General features: G+C 43.0%; 1 protein-coding gene across 1 annotated transcript in view; it reads right to left on the bottom strand.

Annotated features, from left to right (window-relative positions):
- The window catches only part of LOC149289510 (tetraspanin-33-like), a 32,235-nt gene continuing 8,671 nt past the window's right edge, over window positions 1-23,564 (bottom strand). Inside the window, exons 3-8 of the mRNA XM_089490557.1 lie at window positions 19,210-19,334; window positions 17,322-17,396; window positions 11,834-11,929; window positions 6,485-6,613; window positions 3,058-3,219; window positions 1-294 (exon numbers count right to left, since the gene is read on the bottom strand). Of these exons, the coding sequence (XP_089346683.1) occupies window positions 1-294; window positions 3,058-3,219; window positions 6,485-6,613; window positions 11,834-11,929; window positions 17,322-17,396; window positions 19,210-19,334 (881 nt within the window). The remainder of the gene's footprint in view (window positions 295-3,057; window positions 3,220-6,484; window positions 6,614-11,833; window positions 11,930-17,321; window positions 17,397-19,209; window positions 19,335-23,564) is intronic.

A 23,564-nucleotide genomic window follows, 5' to 3' on the forward strand; every position in this document is an offset into this window, starting at 1 on the left:
TCAGTCAACTGTTCTCATAAAATGCAGTTCTCTCACATATTCCTCCTCTCTTCTCTGTATCTCCATGCACTCCAGTTCTTTTGGAAACTCTTCCTCTACACACACAAATTCCGGCATATATTCTTCTATATTCTCTACCTCCCTGCACTCAAGCTCCCTCACAAATTCTCTATCTCTGCAGGGTTCTTCATTTTGCTTTCTCCGCACGCTTGTCACTGGAACTGTGCTCTTTCGTCTTTCCATTATGAAATTAATATCATAAATCATAACAACAGCCAGGCAGATTACAAGAATCTAGGAAAAAGACAGACTATTAGCATACTTCAAATCAGTGTACACCAAAAGTCTTATTAATGTTAACTCATGGATACATAATTTATTATGTAGTCTTTTTCTACTAGCAACCAGAAAGAGAAACATAGCTCTGTTGTATGGACTGCAATGTTTTTTTTATATTTCAAATATCATTGTTCTGAACATATTATTCTAGCTAATATTCTAATATCAGATGCAGACACCATACTGTATTTTTAAAAAAATGTTTATATGGGTTTTCTTTTCATATATTTGTATACACTTATTTGGCACCTATAACTTGATATGTATGTTATGTGTTTGCACAAGTCTAGTTTCTAGCCCTTCAACCAAAGCTGCAGAATACTTAGGCCCCTGGGACTTAGCGTAGCTGAATGGACAGGTAGCATGTATGAGTGTGGGTGAGTGCTGTGTGATTGGTGTATGTACATGACCCCTCTGGGGATCACAGACAGGATAAAGGGTGTCCCTTTGGTGACCCAGGTCAGTACCACTTTTTGAGATGGCCATCAATCACTTACTTGATTGTTCTGTGCCTGCTTGATGGCCTAGGACAGGGGTCCCCAACCACCGGGCTGCCGACCAGTACTAGTCCATGGCCTATAAGCAACTGGGCCGCACGGCAGTTCCATTTAGCCCTGCTGCGGGCAAACAGCAGGGTGAGGATCCAGATCGCCCACAGCGCTGCAGGGGACCGGAATCCTCCTCTCCCTCAGCTGTGGATGTCTGTGTGATGCAGACAGCTACGCTGCTGCCGGCACTTCCGTTGGGGTGTTACATGACCTTCTAGTGCTCCACCATAGAACCCCCGGCAGCAGTGGAGGAGCGCATCGTGCAGACTTCTCCTGGCTGCCAGAGATGAGGATCCCCCCACAGGGGACCTGTATCCTCGTCTCTGGCAACTGGGGAAGGTCTGCGCGACGCGCGCAGACAACTTCCGCTGCTGCCGGCACATCCGCCAGGGCTTCTAGGCCGTGATGTCACCTGTGAGACCTACTTACTCCGCAGGCCACGGAGGCCTTGTGGTCCGCTTCTGGAAGTTGCATGGGAGTGCGTGAAGGGGCGGGTAGGGGGGCGCTGCCTGCCCGAAGAGGACATCGTGTCAGTGGGCCCGGAGGTCTCGAAAGCCAGGGGAAGCAGCATGAGGGGTGAGTAGGCCCAGAGGGGGTCACACGGAAGGCAGCCCCTGCCGGGAGGGGGGCGATTCCAGGAACAGCAAAAAGTGTGTACACCACTCACATTTTTGTAAATATTTTATTATATCTTTTCATCTGACAACACTGAAGAAATGACACTCTGCTACAATGTAAAGTAGTCAGTGTACAGCCTGTATAACTGTGTAAATTTGCTGTCTCCTCAAAATAACTCAACACACAGCCATTAATGTCTAAACCTTGGCAAAAAAAGTGAGTACACCACTAATGGGCGTTGTTTGAACGAGAGGATGTTATTTTGGGTGAGCATTTTAAAATTCGTAGTTCCATTACCGACATGTTGGGTAAGGGGGTATGGATGCAGTTTTGAGCTCGTTGATTTGCCAGGTGCGGGCGTTGAGGGATTTTTATGTCATTTACCCCTGGTTGGCGGGCCCGTTATTGGTATGTCTGGATGGACATTTTTTGTCCCATTTTCAGTTCGTTATGGTGTATAAAGGTCCTTTAGGTGTTGGGGCAAAAGTTATGGTGGGTAAAGGTGATGGAAAATCCTTCCACTTAAAACTAAGGGGGAAAACCCTTCCACTTAAAACTAATCTACAAACACCAGACAAGCCTCAGAAATCTCACGGTGCTGCCACAACCACAAGGGATACTTGGTAGGTGCATGTTTTCTGGTGTGCGGATTGTTTGGTCGGAGGTGACTGCACAGAAGTATTGGCGGCAGGCTCATAGTCAGAGGGCTTTGGAGTGGTTGAGGGTGAAGTTGAATAGATGGATTTCTAGGATTGTTTCGGAGATTGGTGGAGTGGCAGTGTGACATAGAGTTTTTGAAAGGGACGCGGTCAACCTTTTCCCTAGTGATGGGGTACATTTGAATGAGGTTGGCCTGGACCTTTTGAACTTGGCATTGTAGGAAGCGGTGGAACAGGCCATGGTTTTGGTGTGTGGAGGCCCCCGCTGATTTGTGGAGTCAAACAGCGTGGTTGGTGGCGGTTGGTGTGTCCTTGCCGGTAAAAGAGTGGTTGTAAGTTAAGGTTATTGTGCTGGTGTGAAGGAAGGCAAGTTGGGCTCAATCCTCCCCTAACCTCTGGTATGGTGTGGTCAATGACCTTGGACGTGCCTACCGAGCTTAAGGTCAGCTGGTGGTTAGCATGATTGTGGGCAGCGGAGGGAGCTGTCAGTATTGTTGCACAAGGGGGGAGGTGAGTTCCCTCTTCTTGTGTGGTGGTAACCGGTATTAGAAGGAGCTGGCAAGGACGATGCTAGTTTTGTACTGTGTTAGGCGAGTTTGTATTACTTGGAATGTGTTTGGTTTATATTGTATGTATGTTTCTTTATATTTGTTATTTATTATTTAAAGACTGTACATATTAAAGGTATAGGCTAATACAGTGCATATTTATTTTTATGTTTAAGAAAGCTTTGGCCTATTTTAATCCAATATGTTGTGGTGTGTTTTTTATTGGTGGGTTTTGGGCTTTGGGGGGGTAATAGTTTGTTTAGAGGTCAGTATGGTCTGCACTACCTAAATACATCTGTCCATATAAAAAGTTTGGACAATATATTTAGATTATTAGCTACCTACCTCTAGGACAATAAGTCCCATGGCAACTCCACCCAGAAGCAGAAGATTTCCTCGGCCCCAGCTGACAATGTTATTCAAGCAGCCTTCCACGTAGATGCGATCCCCTGCATCCCGCTGCATGAGGTTTTGAGTCTCATACCCACACATGGTATTAATGACATTCTGTAAGAACAAAGTATTCAGGGCTTTTAAAACAAACAGGTTGAGTGACTTTATTCCCCTCTTGAGTTTAGTGAAGGATTGTGTGGGACAATAAGGCTTCTGGTAATTGGATTACACAGAATATATTCCATAGAAGAGAGCCGGACTATTGCTCAATGGGTGACCTCCACTGCCATTTTCTATTGCTTATGTGTGGGTGTATTTTGTCTTTCAATGAAGTGTGTGCATTACAGTTGTGAATGATGACAGTAGCTTAAGATTGTTATGAGTTCTACAAGTATTTTAAAGAATTTTCTATGTTTTTATTGTAATTTGTCAATACTGATTCCAAAGTAATACATTGCATTATTTATTTAACCAATATACCATTGTCTTTATAAATATGACTCCCTAACTGAAAATCAGCAGGCAAAAAAAGTAGCCACAAGAACTTCCTATTCCAGACTGGATTTCATATAGTTATTACATCTAAGGCAGACCAGTTTTAGTCTACATTTTAATGTTTTGACATCAATATCACCAATATCTACTGCAATAGTCTGGAACACTTTGATGCAGCAGTGTAGCATTTGAGCCACTTCACGACTGTTGATGTAGGGAATACATCACAAAAAATGGATGTTGTAGCCTATATGGAACGATAGGGCTAAACCCCTGCCGGTGAATGACGGCATGGTCTTCCTTCTGACTGCTGGGGCCAAAATTTGTGGCTTCGATCTGTGAAATTGAATGTAATGGCACTATAATTGAGTGTTGTTAGTGTGATGGAACCCTCCTTTACCGGGGCCCCTGGAGAGGCCCTATTGACTATGGGTCCTGACTTTGTAAAGACTTCTGTGGCTATCCCCAGCAGTATATCATCACTTGCTGAGGGGATTATCTCCGGCAGACAGCCAGGATCTGCAACCAGGGAGTGACCACCATTGTTTTATTTTAATGTTGTATAAGTCAGTCCTCCCCCCTCCCCCAGTTTCACCACTACAGACATTTACCCTGGCCAAACCATGGAACTGATTTCGGCCAGTAACAGATAGTAACCCTTACGAAAAAATTACTGCAGTTTTTCTGAAGTAACTTTTACTGCAGTATTACTGCACATTTACTGCAGTTTTACTGCATTTGTACTTCACTGTACTGCAGTTTTACTGCAGTTATTTTTGTACGGAAGTACAAATGCACTAAAGCTGCGGTACATTGAAGCACAACTGCAGGTTTGCAATATAAAAAAAAAAGTGCAGTAAATGTGCAGTAAAACTGCAGTACAGTGAAGTACAAATGCAGTAAAACTGCAGTAAATGTGCAGTAATACTGCAGTAAAAGTGCAGTATTGCAGTGTTTTCATGTCCAAAAAACTGCAGTATTACTTCAGAAAAACTGCAGTAATTTTTCGTAAGGGAAAGGTTGGGACCCTATTGTATTGTTAATCCCTTTACTGCCCCTGTTATCTCTGGGAGGCAGATTAAGGGGGTGCTTTCTATCCCAATATCTTGTTTTATGTTAATGTGTGTTTTGCTGGATATATCCAGCCATGTGTGTCTAAAACGGGAACTACAGATTTCATTCCTGGGACAGCAACCCCAGGAGCAATGGATATCTGAATTGGACAAGCTGGTCCAACAGAATGTAGAGCTGGAAAATCGCTATAGGGCTCTGCATTGGTATGCAGAGCAAGCATATTGGGGAACTGCGAAAGAATGTTCTCCAGAGGGCTATGACTTTGGCGGCCCGGGATTATTATGGGATAGTCTTCAGGAGGACTTGGACTTCGGCAGTACAGCGGAGTGGCAGATTGAGGACATCCGGGATTTCAGGGAGGGAGACCTCCCAGATGGACTGAGAGGTGATTTAGACTTTTTAATTACACAGGAGTGGAAACTAGAAAAGGCATATAAATTTTTTTTTGACTGTGTTCAACAGAATTCAATTCCAAAACAAACTGAAATACTTGGAGGGAGCGCCAGCAGCCGGGCAGCCTGCAGCCGCAACCGCCGGCCGCGGCCATTCAGTAAGTGGCAAAATGGGAGGGGCTTATGGGGTGGAGCCAGGGGGCGGCAAAATTATGTTTTGCCTAGGGTGGCAAAAAGCCCTGCTTCTAGGTAGGGTGACCACATTTTTTTTCTGTCATTCAGGGACAGACTATGAAGATATGATATATATATTTATACACTGATTTAGAGCCCTGCACTTTTAATCCCACTCATGCCCGCTCCCGCTGTTTTTAATCCCGCTCCCGCCACATTTGTGGCCAATCACGCCCGCCTCCTTACCTGACTTCCCGCGCAGTCCCGCAAGGCTGCCCTCGAGCTGTTCCCTCACAGCGTCTCTTCTCTTGCTCCGCCCAGGAACAAGGCGGGGTCACAGGAAGTGACGTCACATTACGTGACTCCGTTTTGTTCCTGGGCGAAGAAAGATAGGAGACACTGTAAGGGAGCAGCGAGAAGGCAGCCTTGCGGGACTGCGCGGGATTACCGGGACCCGCAGGTACAGTGCCTGACCGCCAGCAGCCCCAGCAAGACCGCCCGTGCCCGCAAGTTTTTTGGCGGGACTCTATTGGTCATTCGTACGGACCTTTAACTCTTGGAGTGGGGAGACCAGTGGTTGCCAAGTTGCGGCACCAGGATTTTAAAGGTGCACTTCATTGGTTAATGGCAGAGAAGGCCCCTGTCGGCGACCAATAGAGTTGCTGGTATGGACCTTTAAAATCCTGGTGCCGAAGTTTCTGCTTACTGCGTAACGCATTAACCCCATATTAACCCCTTCTACCAAAAACGACAAAAAACTAAGAAAACAACGAACACGAAGAATGCACACGAATATTCCCCAATCGAACACAGGAAAGGGCGAATATTCATGTTATACGAAGATTTTTTCCCCCAGGAAGACAAACACGAAGAGGGACACGAAGAGTTGGCCGGTGCCCAAGTCTACTTCCAGGATTGGAGCAACTTCATAGCTAAATAGACAATTTAAGACTTTAGAGGGCCAGACGGGAACATATGATTATTATCTTCTTGGGAGACTGGCTCAATTTTGGTAGTTTTGCTATAGATAAATATAGGTCACAACACCAATTATCTTATTTTATTTAGGTTAAATAAATGTATTTAGTTATGTTAAATTTATGTTATATACGCATAAGTTGAATCTCATTTAGGGGTAAAACTTTTTTTGGAAAACGTTATTTACAGTGATGGTGATGGGGTGTGTGTGTGACATATTTAATATAAGATCATTGTCATGAATGTCAGAGAAAAAAACAACTTACCTGCCCTTTTTCCTTGATGCAGCAGGAATATGGAACCCCACAGCTTTCCAGGCTTGGGTTGTTTTCCACACAATAGAAGTAAATATTCAGGGACCAGTCTCTATAGGTGTTTACTCCGCAGCACTGAAACTTCAGGAGAAGGATTTAATGCACTTACTATACTGCATGAAGTTGTAGGGGACCTAAATAAATGTAAATACAGCAACATATACAAATAACCCGAAAATAAACACACAACAACAGATTTTGGATGAACCAGGCCGTGGACTTTTATTTGGTTTAAAAACTACATACAAATAACTTTCAATATCAATTGTAACTTTTAAAACCGATACATAAAAACCAAATCACTTTAGCCCTTGGCACAAGCCCCAGAGCACTTACTAAATCAGAAAGCACCAATTGCCAACCGCCCTATAAGCCAGCTGGCATAACTTTAACATCAGTTCACCCCAACCGCCTCAAATGGTTATTTTAATAAAGTCCTTATAAACCATTTGAGGCCCTACCCCACAAAACCACGGCCTGTTCAACCATACATTGTAAATTCACATTAAAAATATCACATCCAATGTCAGACAGGTGAACACCTTATATAGGCAGGATGCCTATATAAACCCAAACTCCCACCTTCCAATTCCTTATGCCGAAATGTAAAACCACCCTCCAAGAGCATAAATTTTTCCATAGATTTATTAAACTTACGCCGAACTCTTTCCAACGCCCGAAATTCTGGCCTCTGAAGCCACAGAAGACGTGGAATAATTTCGGACCAAATAAATATTACATCAGGAAAACACTCTTTTAGACATACAATTAATTCCTTACAATAAATAATGAACTCTAATGATTTCATCTTACCCAAGTCATTACCCCCGCAATGAATAATTATGCCATTAGGCCACGGAAGACAATTAACACATTGATCTAACGAATGTTTCAACCGCACTATTCTTAAACCCCTAATGCCCACCCAGTAAATAACTATCTCATCTTTGTTAAAACCTAAATTTTCGCCATAACTTCTTATTGCCGCTCTTCTTTGTGACCAAAAAACGAACGAATGACCAACAATCCATATTATAAACTGCCGAAGACCTGAAAGAAATTATGGTTAAACAGAAAACAGATACATACAATCTTATAACAAATGTGGCCTAATATACATTTTAAACCGTTCTGAATGCCATCTACCCAACCTTTTAATAACTGATTCGTCTAAACCTAATAACGCTGCTTCCGTTGCAGCTCCAGTCCTAAATGAATGCGTTGAATATCTTTCTTCACCCAAACCTAATTCCCGCATACCTAAACTCAAAACCCTCCTAAACTGAAACCTAGTCAAAGGTAAACCTGATTGATGCACCAGCCAATTCCCACTGACCCCAGGACGGGCAGCATTAAACCGTTCAGCAGCAAAAACCGGAAAAATCTCTGAACCACTCAATCTAATTCAAAACAACCCAACAACCTTTTCCATGCTGATCTGTCTTTGATTCCCTCTAAAACAATCTCAAATCCTTTCGACAAATAACATCCTTAAACTGCAAACCCGAACCTCCCTTTTTATTATTCGCTACCAACTCGCTCACCCTAAAAGCTCCAAAAAATGCTATCACAAAAGCTGTTCTAAACAATAAACATTCGAAACTGTCCCAACAAACTTTATGCAAAACCCTTACTAAACACCTCAAAACCTCCGAAGATAAGGGCTTCCTATCATCCGGCATCTTTAACCGATTATGATACCCTTTCAAAATTTGCCTAATCAAAAAATCTTTAAATGCATGCTGCCTCCTAGCCAGCTTAAAGAAAAAAGACACACCAACTAAATACCTATCAATGCTTGATCTAGCAAGTCCCTTATCAATTAAACTAACAACAAAAGCTAATGCACCATCAACCCCTCCCTCAAAAACATCCAACTCCTTTTCTTTAACAAAAGAATACGTTCCCATGTATTCCTTGACACAGAATGTGATAACAGATAGCTCAGCTGGGTGAAGTCAAATCCCAAACGCCGTCTGGAACTAACATCCCCTCCTTGTCCGCTTGTGGAGCCAAAGATCTGAAAAGCTTGAAATTAAAACGGGACAAAGCATCAGCCAAAACATTTTTGTTTCCCGGAATATGTCTAGCTTTAAGCCAGATATTTCCTTTAAGACATAAAAACACTAATCTTCTTAACAAATTAATCACAGGAATAGATTTCGCATTCAAAGTATTAATCACCCATACTACCCCCATATTATCACAATTGAGCAGAATTCTTTTATTAACCCATTCTTTGTGCCATAACTCAAATGCCTCTACCACCGGGAATTTCTCCAAAAGAACCATATTTTTAACCCATCCTTCTTTTATCCAAGACTGGGGCCATTCTGCTACAGCCCATTTACCCTTCCAAAATTTACCAAAACCTATGGCACCAGCCACATCTGTAAAAAATTCCATTGCATTACTATCAACAAATTCCTCCTGCCAAATAGTGGACCCATTAAAATCACTCAAAAATAAATCCCATACCCTTAAATCTTCTTTAACCTGTTTTGTTAAACGGACCCTATGATGCGGTATTTTCATCCCTGAAATAGCCCTAGCTATATGCCTTGAAAACACTCTGCCCGTTGGCATAACCCTGGAGGCAAAGTTAAACATACCTAACAACGACTGGAATTCTTTAACTTTCAACTTAGTACTACCTAAAGCTCTTCTTATAACTAACCTTAACTTACATATCTTATCTTCCGGTAACTTAAAACACATATTCCTAGAATCTATAACTATACCTAAAAACTGCAATTGCGTAGTAGGGAAAATAGTCTTGTCATTAGCTAATGGCACACCAAATTGCTCTGCTAAACTTAAAAACTTTTCCAACATTCGTAAACAATCTTCAGAACCTGCTTTACCAATAAAAAGAAAATCATCTAAATAATGCACAATAGCCTCAAAACCAGATATATCCTTCAGCACCCATTCCAAAAAGGTAGCAAAGGCTTCAAAATAAAAGCACGATACCGAGCATCCCATAGGCAGACACTTATCAAAATAGAATAATTGTTTAAATTGGAAAGCCAGTGAAGGAAAGCAATCAGGATGAATAGGAAGAAGTCGAAAAGCTGCCTCTATATCAACTTTTGCTAATAATGCATCTTTACCCATAGCCCTAACCCACTTAAGAGCATCATCAAAAGATGCATAATGTACTGAAAAATCCTCCTTCACTATATCATCATTCAATGAACCACCATATGGGAAAGACAAATGATGTATTAACCTATAGGATCCAGGTTCCTTCTTAGGAACCAAACCAAGAGGAGATAAATGAAAAGAATCAAAAGGGGGTTCAGTAAAAGGACCTTCTATTCTTCCTAACTGCAATTCTTTATCAATTTTAGCTTGAACCACTTCCATATGTTCCTGAACAGATTTTAAATTATCCACCCAGACAAAACCTTGCTTGTCATATATCGGTATCCTAAAGCCATTCAAAAAACCGTCCCTAATTAAATCAGCCATCTGTCGGTTTAGATAACGATCTAAAAAGGGGAGCAGCCTTGCTGGTTTCACTGGTGTCACTGCCTTTGGAAATCTCTTTACCGACATTCTGTAAATTCTTCCGAAAACAACGGAACGCTGGGTGATTCCCAGCACACACCGAACACTCATGTCTAAATTTACACGTGTTAGGCCATTTACATTGTGTATCATTAAATGCCCAACAAATACCCTTTTGTCTAGGATGTTGAGATACATTACTGAATGGTCTGAGACTATTAGTATGATTCTGAGGCAACATAATGCTGACCCACGATCCCACATCTTTCATGCCCCATTGCAAATTTTTTCAAACTGACAACTTTTGCCCTTTATGTCTCATCATAATGAAACCAAGCAAGGCCACCGAAATTTTTATAAGCTTCCAGAACCGTATCTAAATGCTGAAAAAGACCAGCGCAACTTTCTCTATGCTTCTCTTTAACCAAAGATGACACAGCTTCATTCAAAGAAGTTAAAGATAAATCAGCAGCAGTATTGACAGATACACCAGCAGACTCACCACCACCAACTTCACCAGCTCTGCCCCCGGGTCGATTCTCACTACTCTGATCATCCTGCAGCTGAGCTGCACCGGCAACAGCCTGAGACTGACTCCTGCTCCCAGAGCTCAACTGCCTGCTGCAGCCTTCTCCCGGGTCCTGGTGCGTTTTTGCTGGTTTTGATGAGACCTTCACCCGAGAAGCGGGTCTTTTCTTCCCTTTATAGGCATCTTGCAGTCTTCTTCCAGGTCTGACACGTAAATCAGACGTGACAGAAACCCGGTCAGCTGACCTGTCTTGCCGCGAGAATACACCATCTTGCGGGAGTTCGTCGGTACTTAAAACCGCCTCCGGCTCCTCCTCTGCCACTTCGCCGTCTTCTACAGCACAACCGGAATCAACTCGCCGCTCGTCTGAAAATGAAGCCGTCTGAAGACAGCCGCGCAGCCACTCTTCTCCTCCCTTCTCAGCCATCTGGATTTGCAGCATTTTCATCAAGTCTTTCATCTTCGGTTTACCGCTTTGCCACTGCTCACCAGTCTCAAGGACAGTGCAGTATTGGCTCAGCGGTTTACCTGGTAAGCAAAACTTGCCCCTGATAAGCCCTCTATTTATAGTTGAATTTCCCTCCCATAGCGAGCGCGAGCCAAGGGCGGGATACACCTAAACGCGACGCGAGGCACCCGCGAGGCACCTGAAAAAGGCGGTAAAGTGGTAGCGCAGGCGCAAAACACCGTTTAGTTATATAACCAATTTTTTTTTTTTTAAACTCCTGACCTTTACTTGAACCCTACACAAAGCTATTAGAGCCAATATAACTAAGCCTGTCCCCACAACTTCATGTCAGCCCGCCCTATGGTTGCAGGCTTTATCACTCTTTAGATGTTTGCAGCAAAGTATTTGCATAATTGTAATCATCATTAAATACAGCCAAACAAATAATTATACAGAGCAAGTTTTGTGTGTCTTTTGTGCATTTCAATTTTTTTATGCTCAATCCTCCCTCTTTCTACAAGAGCCATCTCTCTGCTCTCCTCTCTGCTCTCCTGCAATGGCTCTCCTCCCCACTTCCATCTGGTTTCCAGCAAAATGCACCTGTCCCCTCTTCCCTCCAATTGCTCAGCCTGCAATTCTACTGAGTGCATTAACTGCGCCATGTAAATGGCCTAACGTAAAGGGTCAGTCAGACTCTTGCAGCACTTGCACTGTGGTTCAATCCTTGCCTGTCCAGAGTGACCGACAACTGCAAGAATGACAGGGCTATTATAAGTAGAGAAATATATTGCAGCTGTTAATGACATCTCACCTTTTTCTGAAGGTAATCAATAAAATTTTGCAGATCAAGATCATCTCGATATCGAGTGATTGCTTTTGACATCACAGAAGTCACTTTCTCTAGAACCTAAAAAGGGCAAGAAACAATTCTATTAAAATAATAATCTCTATGTACATCCGTGAGCTACCTATGAGCAAACTGACAAATTGCCTTGTGTTTCTTTCAGTTCGTTATCAGAGCATGCCTGGCTGATGCCCAAACATCCATACATGCCGTAATTCAGCTAAATTGAACTAACATGCCTTAATTCAGCTAAATTTAACTAACATTACCTGGATACTAAGATGCTAAACTGAAAATCATAGTTTTCCCACTACATCTGGAGTGACCTGTTGGAATTTTTGCAAGCAAAAGGTATAAATAATCCCCTCCCCTAACAGTACATCAGTGCTTTTCTCCCTACCTCAGGTAGGAGGGCTCTGTCTCTGTCATTCCTTTTTTATTTTACATTGCCCTAGGTGGTATTCTAAACTGGGCTAGGGAGGGCTGGTCTTACCTTCTTGTGCCCTCTGGCTCTTGTTAGAGTTTTTGTGCTCCCTTTTTGTGCCCATCTCCTCTGCCTCTTTTGCGCTCCTGCAACCTCTAGGAGATGCCCCTCTCCGTTGGTGATCCTTTTCCAGCACCGTGGAACTATTACACTATGTAACAGTGTTCACCCCATAGTGTGCGTTACTTCCGTTGCGACATGAGGGAGAAATTTGAATTCCCCAGGCAAGGCTACATCACACAGAGAAATGGACAAGGCATTTTTGCAGGGTAAAATAAGAAAGAAGTAGCCACAAGAGGCGGAGGATTTTATAAGAGCTGAACAGGATATTGAATGCAGGTGAGCTTTTTAACTTGATTTGCTGCTGCCACTTACTGCCATGTCAACTTCTGAAGTGCCTGAGGAGGGGACGGCCATGAAGAAGGCCTTTGAGGCCTCTACGGCTGGTTTTCGGCCCAGCATTGCTGCAGCATCAGTAGCCACGGCCGTCAAGGCTTGGCTGGTACAGATTGAACTCTAAATAACATCTCTGCAGTTAAACAAGCAGTGGCTTTTTTCTGTGATGCCTCAGTTGAAAACATTTGCATGTCCGCCCGAGCTTCTGTTTTAGCTGTTTCTGCAAGAAGGGCCTTATGGTTAAAAAGCTGGAACCCCGATACACCATCCAAGTCACATCTGATGAATTTACCCTTTTCTGGTCAAACTCTATTTGGCTCAGAATTTGATTCTCTCCTAGAAAAGACTACGGGAGATAAGCATTGGATGCCTCAGAAGGAGGTGTTTTCCAGAAAACGTTTCCATCCTTTTCGCCAGCAGACCAGGTTTCATCAAAGGCAAGGAGACCAGAGAAGATATGACAGGTCTTCGAATTGGCGGCCTCAAAGGTTTCCTTGGGAACAAGGCTCTAGAGGCACTTCATACAAGTAAGAGAAGAAGTGATCACTACAGACACCAGCAAGCAAGGTTGGGGAGCAAACTTTCTAACCCAAGTCAGACAAGGTGATGACCAGCTACCCTCAAACCTTTTAGAGCTACTAGCTGTAGAGAAAGCCTTAAGATCCTGGCAAGAATGTCTGAATCGCAAGTACGAACAGGCAGGGAGACACGATAAGCTCAACACTTTTACATGTAACCCTACGAATCTGCAATTGGGCAGAAGGCCTACCAGGTCTTGCTGTCTTCTCTATATATCAAGGGAGAGCTGAACTGCCAGGCAGATTATCTGAGCCGTCGTCCTATTCTTCCTCAGGAATGGGAATTGCACAAAGACACCTTCCAGCTGCTGGTCGACAAATGAGATCTGCCATAAATAGATCTAATGGCTTCCAGAAGGAACACCAAACTGCACCGCTTTTTTTTCACTGAACCCTGACGACCAGCCAGTTGTACTGAACCTGTTTTCCCAGGAGTGGAATTTCCAGCTGGCTGTCTGGATGCTGAGAGTTCTCCGCCTCTGTGACAGAAACTTTACTACGTAGCAGAAAGATGGTGACCTCTCTGCGGTACATAAAGGTATGGAAATGCTCATCCTGGTGCTCATCCAAGGGCCTCTCCCCTATGTCCTGCCCTCACAGATGTATTTAAGGTTTTTTACAAGAAGGTTTTGATAGCGGACTGGCTCCTGCCACCATTCAGGTCCACATTTCTGCCCTTAGTGCCATGCTAGACTATGATCTAGCCCCACCATTAGGTCCTTCTGCACGTTTTCTAGAACTTTATATAAAATATGACCTCCCAGGTCCGTTAAGTCCATGCCCTGGGATCTCAATCTTGTCTTGAATCAGTTTACTCTAGCCCCCTTTGAGCCTCTGGATTCTGTTCCTTTGCCCTTTTTGTTCCAAAAGGTGGCATTTTTGGTGGCCATAACTTCTGCTAGGCATATAGGGGAACTCCAGGCATTTTCTACTTCAGTACCCTTTTTACATTTTTTCCAAATAGGGTTGTACTCTCCCCAGTGGCGACTCTAGAAACAATATATAGGGGGGCACACAAGATACCACAGTCAAACTGGGGGGGCAGTCATAATTTCTAAAAGTAATGTGCTATGGAATTATACTTTTGTTATTGGGCTAAAATAATACTTGATCATTCAACATGGGAAGCCTGAAGCCCTGATTTCAGGGCCTTGAACGTTTTGTCCCCTGAAGTCACTACAACTTCAGGAGGGCATTTTATCTCTGGATAAATATAAATTAAATAATTCCTACTGTAAGTTAAGTGCCAGGAAACAGATGACCAAACACACACACCAATACAGGCTCTGTCACACCGACACCCAGACACACACACCAGGATAGGCTCTGACACACTGACACCCAAACACACACCCTAGGACAGGCTCTGCCACACTGGCAACTGAACACACACACACCAGGATAGGCTCTACCACACCAACACCTATATACACACACCCGAGGACAGGCTCTGCTACACTGATAACCAAAAACACACAAACAGCAGGACACAATCTACGTCACAGACGTCTACATCAGGATGGATTTTTCACACTGCATTGTCGTTTATACCCCCCTTAGTGTTTTTGCCCCTTGTGTATGGATGCCCCTGCTGCCCATATATATTAATATTAGCCCCAGTTGCCGATAGCAGGTATAGATCAACACATTAACACACAAACCAAGCTTTGCATGTATAGATCAACTGAAATTCACTTGTGATCTCAGCACTGAAGGTATATATCAAATAAACAGAATCAGACATACAAATCCTGTATTTGCAGGTATACAATAGTATATTAAACGTAGCATTGCAGGTATAGATCAAATAAATACATGGAAACAGCATTGCAGGTATTAATCAACTGAATAAGACATACAAACACTGTATTTGCAGGTATACATAAATAATGTATGGAAATATATAGATATGGATCTACAGAATAACGCAAAAACCCAGCTTTGCAGGTATAGATCAAATGGAATTCACATAAAAACACGTCATTAAAAGGTATATTTAAAACCCCCCTAAATTACAGGCATAGATCACAGGTTGCACACCCCAAAGCCAGCCCTGGCGTCCACACTGCCCACACAGCAATCACACTCCTATCATACCCAGGCAACCAGTAAATGCTGGTACCTAGGTATGATGGGACTGTGCTTGCTGTGATTGCTGTTAGCAATCACACTCCTATCATGCCAGGTCAGTAAGTGATGTGTAGACCCCATACTGCTGGCAGCATCAATACACAAGGGGGGTAGCTAGCTAGGTTTCAGCATGTACTGGTTGACTTGGCATGATAGGAGTGTGATTGCTAACAGCAATAAAAGTCCCATCATGCCCAGGTTCCAGCACTTACACATCCAACCAGTAAATGCTGGAACCTAGGCATGATGGGACTGTGATTGCTGTTAGCAATCACACTCCTATCATGCCAAGTCAGCCAGTACATGCTGGTACAGGGTGGCTGTAAGTGATGTGCAGACCCCATACTGCTGGCAGCATCAATACACAAGGGGGCAGCTAGCTAGGTTTCAGCATGTACTGGCTGACTTGGCATGATAGGAGTGTGATTGCTAACAGCAATCACAGTCCCATCATGCCTAGGTTCCAGCACTTACACATCCATGCTATCACACACACTCATTCATTCATATACTCATTCATTCACAGATTAATTTCCTCAATCACGCATACTCATTCAAACACCCTCCCCACCCCCTTACCTGCACTGCAGCTCCTCGATGCCGCTCACAGACTTCCGCAGAGGGCGCGGCCTCCCTCTGCGTTCTCTGGTACTGCACAGTTGAAGCAGGACTGGAGCAGAGTCATATGATATCACGTGAACTCTGCTAGGTTCCGCTTCCTCTATGCAGTACAGAAGACCCTCCCACAGGTAAGTAGCAGGGCTCGAGGTGCGGCCCGCGTAGGATCGGTTGCCCTGGCTGCCGATCTTACGCGGGCCGCACCCTCTCTCTCCTCCGCATTAAAAAAAAAAAGACGGGATTTAAAGTCGCATTGCGACTTTATTCCAAATTCGTCAGGGGGGCAACGGGGGGATTAATTGCCCCCCTGTAGCGACCCCACTGACTCTCCCTGCCCCCTGAATTCCTTCCCAAGGTTTATTCTAAGTTCCTTAGAGAGCAGGATATCAAACTCCCCAGCTTCCTTCCCCATCCCAGCAGTCAGAAAGAAGAACGCCTACATAGTCTCGATTTGCATAGATGTTTGTACATTTTTCTATCTTGAACTCAAACTTGGGGTGTATCTCCTAACCTGTTTGTATGCTACACAGGCTAGAACAGAGGCAAACACACCTCTAAAAGAACTATTGGTAGGTGGACTACTCAAGCTGTCCGTACCACTGTCTGCTTACAAGGTTCCCCCGCTTAGACTTAGAGCCAGGGCAGTGGCGACCTATTGGGCTCCTAAGAAGATTTGCAAGGCTGCTACGTAGAGTACTGTTCACACTTTTCCAGACGCTATCATTTAATGGAATTGGGATCTAGGGGTGTAGAGCTTGACAGGAAAGTGCTTCTGCCTTTCCTTCTGCTGATTGTATTTATACCGCCCCCCCTTATGCTTTTTTTTACTTACCTTTCCCTGCTATTAGCTTGGTGGCACACTTTTTTCTCCCACCCTATTGTTAACATAATAAACCCTTTTTCACTTTTGCAGTATTTTGGCTTCATGAGTTTCTTTTTTAATCACTGAGTTACTGTTAGGGGAGGGGATTATGTATACCTTTTGCTTTTTGAGTCCTGCCTAACTAGGAAGGAGGAGTTTCTCTCTCATGTGAGGTGCCACCAGGTTAATGGCAGGGAAAGGATAGTTCTCGATAAGTAGAACCTAATTTTCAAGTTCCTGAAGTTCTCAAAGAAATCAGTTTTATTGATTACATTTTACTTTTTATCAAGTTGAAGACTTAACAGTGACATTCCACCCAACATATCCAGTTACAGTGAAGTCAAAAAGCAACTATCCCATTGTGAAGTTCAAGAAAAAGGTGCTTACCATTCCCGAGAACATAAAGCCGAGTATGGCTGCCACAAACTGAAGAATCAGGACTAGAGCCATGACGCCGGCAAACTGTAAGACAGACAAGCAGTACATTTGCGATGTAAAATATCCATATGACTTGAATACTGCATTTCACAATGACTGGAGAACTGTCATAAGGATAATTGACGAATAACCCACTAGTATGCTACTTTGTGGACAATCTGACCCCAAAACAGCATTTCATTCACAATTCAACATATATAAAACATCAATATATGTGTGTCTGTGTGGCAGAGTCTGTCCTGGTGTGAATGTCTGGGTGTCGGTGTGGCAGAGCCTGTCCTGGTGTGTGTGTCTGGGTGTTGGTGTGTGCACTGTACTTACTGTCATAACAAATTGATTTATTTAATGTTTACTTATGCAGAGATAAAACGCCCTCCTGAATTTGTAGTCACTTCAGAGGACAAAACTTTCTAGGCCCAGAAATCAGTGACAGGAAAAGTAAAGGTATTGTGTTATCTACTCTTATTTCAATCTGCATATTTTATCACAAAGGATTAATTGCAGAAACTCGAATGGTGGTTGGGATCTTGAGTGAAACCCAATTTAGAACTGTTTTCATTATTCCAGTTGGTTTCACAGTCCTTTCCCCTTAAGAGAGGACCTTTTACATAAACATACTGGCAGACCACTTTGCACCATGAACTGTGTGCAATTTTTAAAAAAAAATTAATAATGTATCTGGAATGAGGTATTGGATGATGCAGTGCTAGAACATCTGCGGTGGTATTAATAGCCAAAAGTTTCTTATAAGAATATCAAGAAGAATAATGTGATCACTGTTTTGTTCCACTGAATGGAACTTTTTCATCTAAACATTTTTGCAGTAGCAAATGTTTTGATTCCATTATGTCTAAAGTATTTAATTTATTGGGGTCTTTCAACACTTATGCTTTCTGGCATTTTAATACAAATAATGTGCTAAAAAGAATGTTTGATAGTTATTTGTATGGTAAATAGTGTCTCGGGTATGTATAAGGGGTGCGTGTGGGTACCTGAGCTCTACTGCAAGATAAACTATATGGGGCTGGTCTCCAAATGTTTCCAGGGCTGCTTTTCATTCCCAGTCAGGCCCTGCCTTATACCCCATATATGCCACTCTGCCTCCCTGATATGCCTTATACCCTCCTATATGCCACTCTGCCCCGTGATATGCCTTTTAACCCCCTATATGCCACCCTGCCCCAGAAATGCCTTATACCCTCCTATGCCACTTTGCCCCGTGATATGCCATTTAACCCCCTTTATGCCACTCTGCCTCCAGAAATGCTTTATGGGTTAAAAGGCATATCAGGGGACAGAGTGGCATATAGGGGGTCAAAAGGCATTTCTGGAGGCAGAGTGGCATAAAGGGGGTTAAAAGGCATATCATGGGGCAGAGTGGCACAAAAAGCCTTAAGCCCCCATATAATCCCCCCCCCCCAATTTACCACTGCTTCTGGCGTCTGGTGAAGGCCGGCATTCATGAAGTTAAAAGGGGTGGTGTGCACGCACCGCACTCCCCAATGGTCGTGCCTCAGCACTGCCATTGGGCGGCGCGGTGTGTGCACCAGCCCCCTTAACTTCATTAGGCGCTGACGGTGGGAGGAGACGGGCCGGGTGCTGCTTTCAATACTGCTCAAAGCCGGAAAATTTCCCCGTATCCCGGTCGGCCAGTCCGGCCCTGGCTTCAGCACTAGCATTTCAATTGAAAACTTTTTAAATGCTTGTTTTCAGTCAAGGATACAAAATTGCTGGTCGGTTTGCAAACTGGGAGTTGTGCATCCCCGATTAAAGGATAATGAAATCACAGACTGTGCACAAGAAGAAATGGATTGTTAATAAGTGGGGATCTACTTACAATTTTCAGCAGTACATGTAAATCCCTTAGGGCTCCCATGCATCCAATGAAGGTTATAGCAAACATTAGGATTCCCACAGCAATTAAGATGAAAGCAGGGTCTGCGACAAGAGAATCCACAATACCTGGCAGGCAATATAGAACATATTATATATAATGTCTTAAGCTCAGCAGGTTATATTACTGTAAATATTTAAAATATACTTCTTATCATAAATATTATACCGGTTTTCTTTCTATTACTCGTGTTAAACATGCTGTCCAGCTAAATTATTATTATTATTTATTGTTTTACATAGCACCATCAAATGGAAACAGGTGAGGAGGGCCCTGCTCAAACTTCAGCCCCCCAAATTTAGACCTGCCTTTGCCTCCTTACTTTTAATTTTGGGGTCTTGAGCCTATCTGTAAAGATGCATAATGATCAAATTGTTGGAGGTCTTTCCAGATATAGTAGGATATACTTATCCAACTAAAGAGATAAACAAAGAGAGAAACAAAAGAAACACAATTGACAATACATGTCTTTTTCAAAAATTTAGTGCAACATTATGTTTATTCTTACTCCCTTGAGTGACGGGGACCGACACATTTTCCCCCTGTGAAGGCAAGCCAGTTTTTACTTTTTATCTGCTACAGATAAATTTAGTTAAGCCACATGCCCTGTTAAGGCTTGTTGTCCATTGTCACAACATATAAGTGCAAGAATGCAAAAACACTGAGAAAATGTATTATTTTCCAATTACTGACAATCCTTGTGGCAAGGAGGAAGCTGGGAGCTGCAACTGTAAGTAATTGATTTTTAAAGAAAACATGTTAAAGTCTTCATTAACAATGTAACAATGTACATTTTTACCACTTTGCGACAAAATTGTGCAAGTGGATTGCCGGGAAAATAACAGACATCTGCTAAAGAAATAGCCCATGAAATAATTGCAGCTTAATTTCATTCCTAGAAACCAGTGGCGTCGCTACAGGGGGGCAAGGGGGGGCAATTGCCCCCCCAAGGGGGGGCAATTTGCCCCCCTGTTGCCCCCCCCGCCGAATTTGTAACCACCCAGGACAGTCCCAGTCAGGTGCTAATGACGGCACCTTGCCGTCACTAGCACTACCTTACCTTGATGGAGGTCTGTCCCCTCAAACTGAAGGGCATCACCGGGGCCACCCGATCCGCCCGGTGCCGTCTCGCGCAATGACGCGATAACGTCACCGCGCAACTTTATTAACAACTGACAATTGTCAGTTAAAGAGGTATGGGGGCATGCTGCTTAGATGCCTGTATATACCGTTGGAAAGGTAATCGCCTAACCATTCCAACGGTATATAGAATAACAAATATTAAGTTAAAAAAATAAAAATGTAAAAAAAATGATTTGGGGGTCTCTAAAGGCAGATAAAAAAAGATCAAAATTGCCTAGAGACCACCAAATTAAATTATTTAAACAAAAAGTAGTTTAACTTTAAAAAAAAAAAGTTTAAGTATTCTAGCTAAATGTTACCACAGTGATCATATAGCTATAAAAAGTTACATTCCCTTTTTAAAAATGGCCGATACTAATTTTAAATCCTATGATGCCTTTGATCATGGGGTTAAATTTAGCCAACGGTAGAGGGAGGCAATTTTTGAAATCCTGATGAACTGCAAATATTATTAAAATCAGCCATTTAGCCCGTGCGGTACGTGAGTAACCATCTCATCCCTGGAGCGCCTTGCATTTTTGCTGTAAAAGTGATTATTTTTTTTCTCCCTTTACCATCATTTCTTTGGGATTGTAACGGGAAAGAATGGTGTGTTCTTCTGCGAGTGAATGGAGATATGAAAGGCGTGTGAATGGTCAGTAATTAGGATTAAAGCCTTGACGTGGCATTACTGCTCACGTAGGAAGTTAAATTATGGCACAAAAAGTACACATTTGCAAAAACGACATCCCTTGTTTCTAGTACAAACCTGGAGTGCTCAAGACAAAAATGAACATGTAGCCAAAGCGACATATTCCATCATTATTTGTGCACTCAACTTTTGTCCTAGAAATACATGTAGCCCCTCATTTGAAGCTCCAAGGGGTGTAGTTTCTTAAAATGGATGAATTGTCTGAATGAGGGAGAGCATGAGTTAATATGTGGAGGATTTGTCTGAATGAGGGAGAGCATGAGTTAATGTGTTTGTGTGTATCATAGATGTATAATTGTGTAAGGGCAAAGATGGCACTAGCAGGATGTTTGAGCCTTGGGGACCAAGATGGCACAGGCAGGGTGTATATGGGACAAAGATGGCAAATCTTATGTGTGTTATCTGGGTGCTGACCAGGTTCTATGTGGACAGTGTGGTTGGGGTGTGCAACCTGTGATCTATCCCTGTAATTTAGGGGTTTTAAATATACCTTTAATGCCGTGTTTTTATGAGAATTCCAATTGATCTGTACCTGCAAAGCTGGGTTTGTGTGTTCTTCTGTAGATCCATATCTGCTATGCTATGTTTCCATACATTATTTATGTATACCTGCAAATACAGGGTTTGTATGTCTTGTTCAGTTGATTAATACCTGCAATGCTGTTTCCATGTATTTATTTGATCTATACCTGCAATGCTACATTTCATATATTATTATTGTATACAGGATTTGTATGTCTGATTCACTTTATTTGATATATACCTTTCAATTGATCTATACATGCAAAGCTTGTTTTGTGTGTTAATGTGTTGATCTATTGAGAGTGTGCCTTGACGTGGCGGGTGAGCTTAATTATGCTTTGGCCAATTCATATAACCAAAACCTCTCATTTATATTATGTTTATATATTTGTTGCCAACTTTATTAGGGTAAGAAGCGCAGACAGTTTTTGTTTTTTGTATACATTGTACAGCCAATACACTGTTTTTGCAGCATGCTTACACCTGTTTGGTAGGCCTCGTATTATACATTTGTATTATTTGAGCCTGTGACTAGCTTAGCGCACCGACATTTTTACTTTTCCCTAAAGTCATGAGGTGCCAGGCACGTCATGTCAGTTAATGACAACAGACGTGCCTGGCACCTCATGTCAATTGTCGTCAAGGGGTTAATTAAATAAAATAGATTTGTTTGAAGACCTAGAGGGCTAGTGTATAGAAACAGAGCATAAGGTAGTAATATGTAATGTCTTTGGGTAAACAAGACTTCTCCACAGATGATCAGCAGTATCTGAAAATCTTTGGAGGAGACAGGACCATGTGAAAGGCCATGGCTGAGGTGGAAGACGTGTGAGGTGTGAGGACTGAGACTAGAGTATGGTTATACTGAGCTGTGGCAACATCAGGACAGGGGGAGATATAGATGTGAGTAGAGGCACTTTCACATACATACATACATACATACATGCATACACTCATGCACATACACTCACTCTCTGTAAACTACTTTCCCTCTATATTTGTTTCTCCCTTTCCTTCCAGCACCCTCCGATCTAACATTGCAAGGAGCTCACATCCTGTGTGCTGCTGCCCTACTGCTACTATGCACTTAACATGCATAGAAACATAGAATCTAACAAGAAACATGCAGCCACCTAGTCCGCCTTTTGTTGCCAATGTTTAGACATTAATGGCTGTGTGTTGAGTTATTTTTAGGGGACAGCAAAGTTACACTGTTATACATGCTGTACACTCACTACTTTACATTGAAGCAGAGTTTAATTTCTTCAGTGTTGTCACGTGAAAATATATAATAAAATATTTACAAAAATGTGAGGGGTGAGATACTGTATGTTAGTATAGAGTGTCCAGATGTGTGTAGTGAGTGTCTAGTTGTGAGTGTATGTGTTCATTGGGTGCACACTAGAGCCCTGCGCGGGACGGCTTTTTTAATCCCGCTCCCGCTGATTTTTTGCCCACTCCCGCCACATTTGTGGCCAATCCCGCCCGCTCCCACCACATTTGTGGCCAATCACGCCCACCTCCTTACCTGAACTGCAGAGTTCCCGCGCAGTCCCGCAAGGCTGCCTTCTCGCTGCTCCCTCACAGTGTCTCTTCTTGTAATGTTTCTGTTGGTGAATGCATGTAAGGAATCCAGTATGCAGGAAAGGTAGCAACAGGAACGGTTCGGACAGAGTCCAAAGAATAGTTGAGCAAGCCGGGTCAGGAATGGAGAAGGTAACGTAGTCAGGAGTAAGGCAATGGTTCAGCAACAGGAGGATCCTCAGACAAGCCGGGTCAGGAGTGGAGAAATCAGAGTAAACAGGAACAAGCCGAGTCAGCAACGAGAGGGTAATCAGACAAGCCGGGTCAGGAGTGGAGATATCAGAGTAGCCAGGAACAAACCAAATCAGGAGTAAACGCAATATGCAGCAGGGAACTGAGTGTCAGTGCTCAGGTTTTA

This window comes from Sceloporus occidentalis, unplaced genomic scaffold (genome assembly GCF_023333645.1).
Source record: "Sceloporus occidentalis isolate IW3139 unplaced genomic scaffold, rSceOcc1.0.p SCAF_45, whole genome shotgun sequence".
Classification (NCBI taxonomy): domain Eukaryota; kingdom Metazoa; phylum Chordata; class Lepidosauria; order Squamata; family Phrynosomatidae; genus Sceloporus; species Sceloporus occidentalis.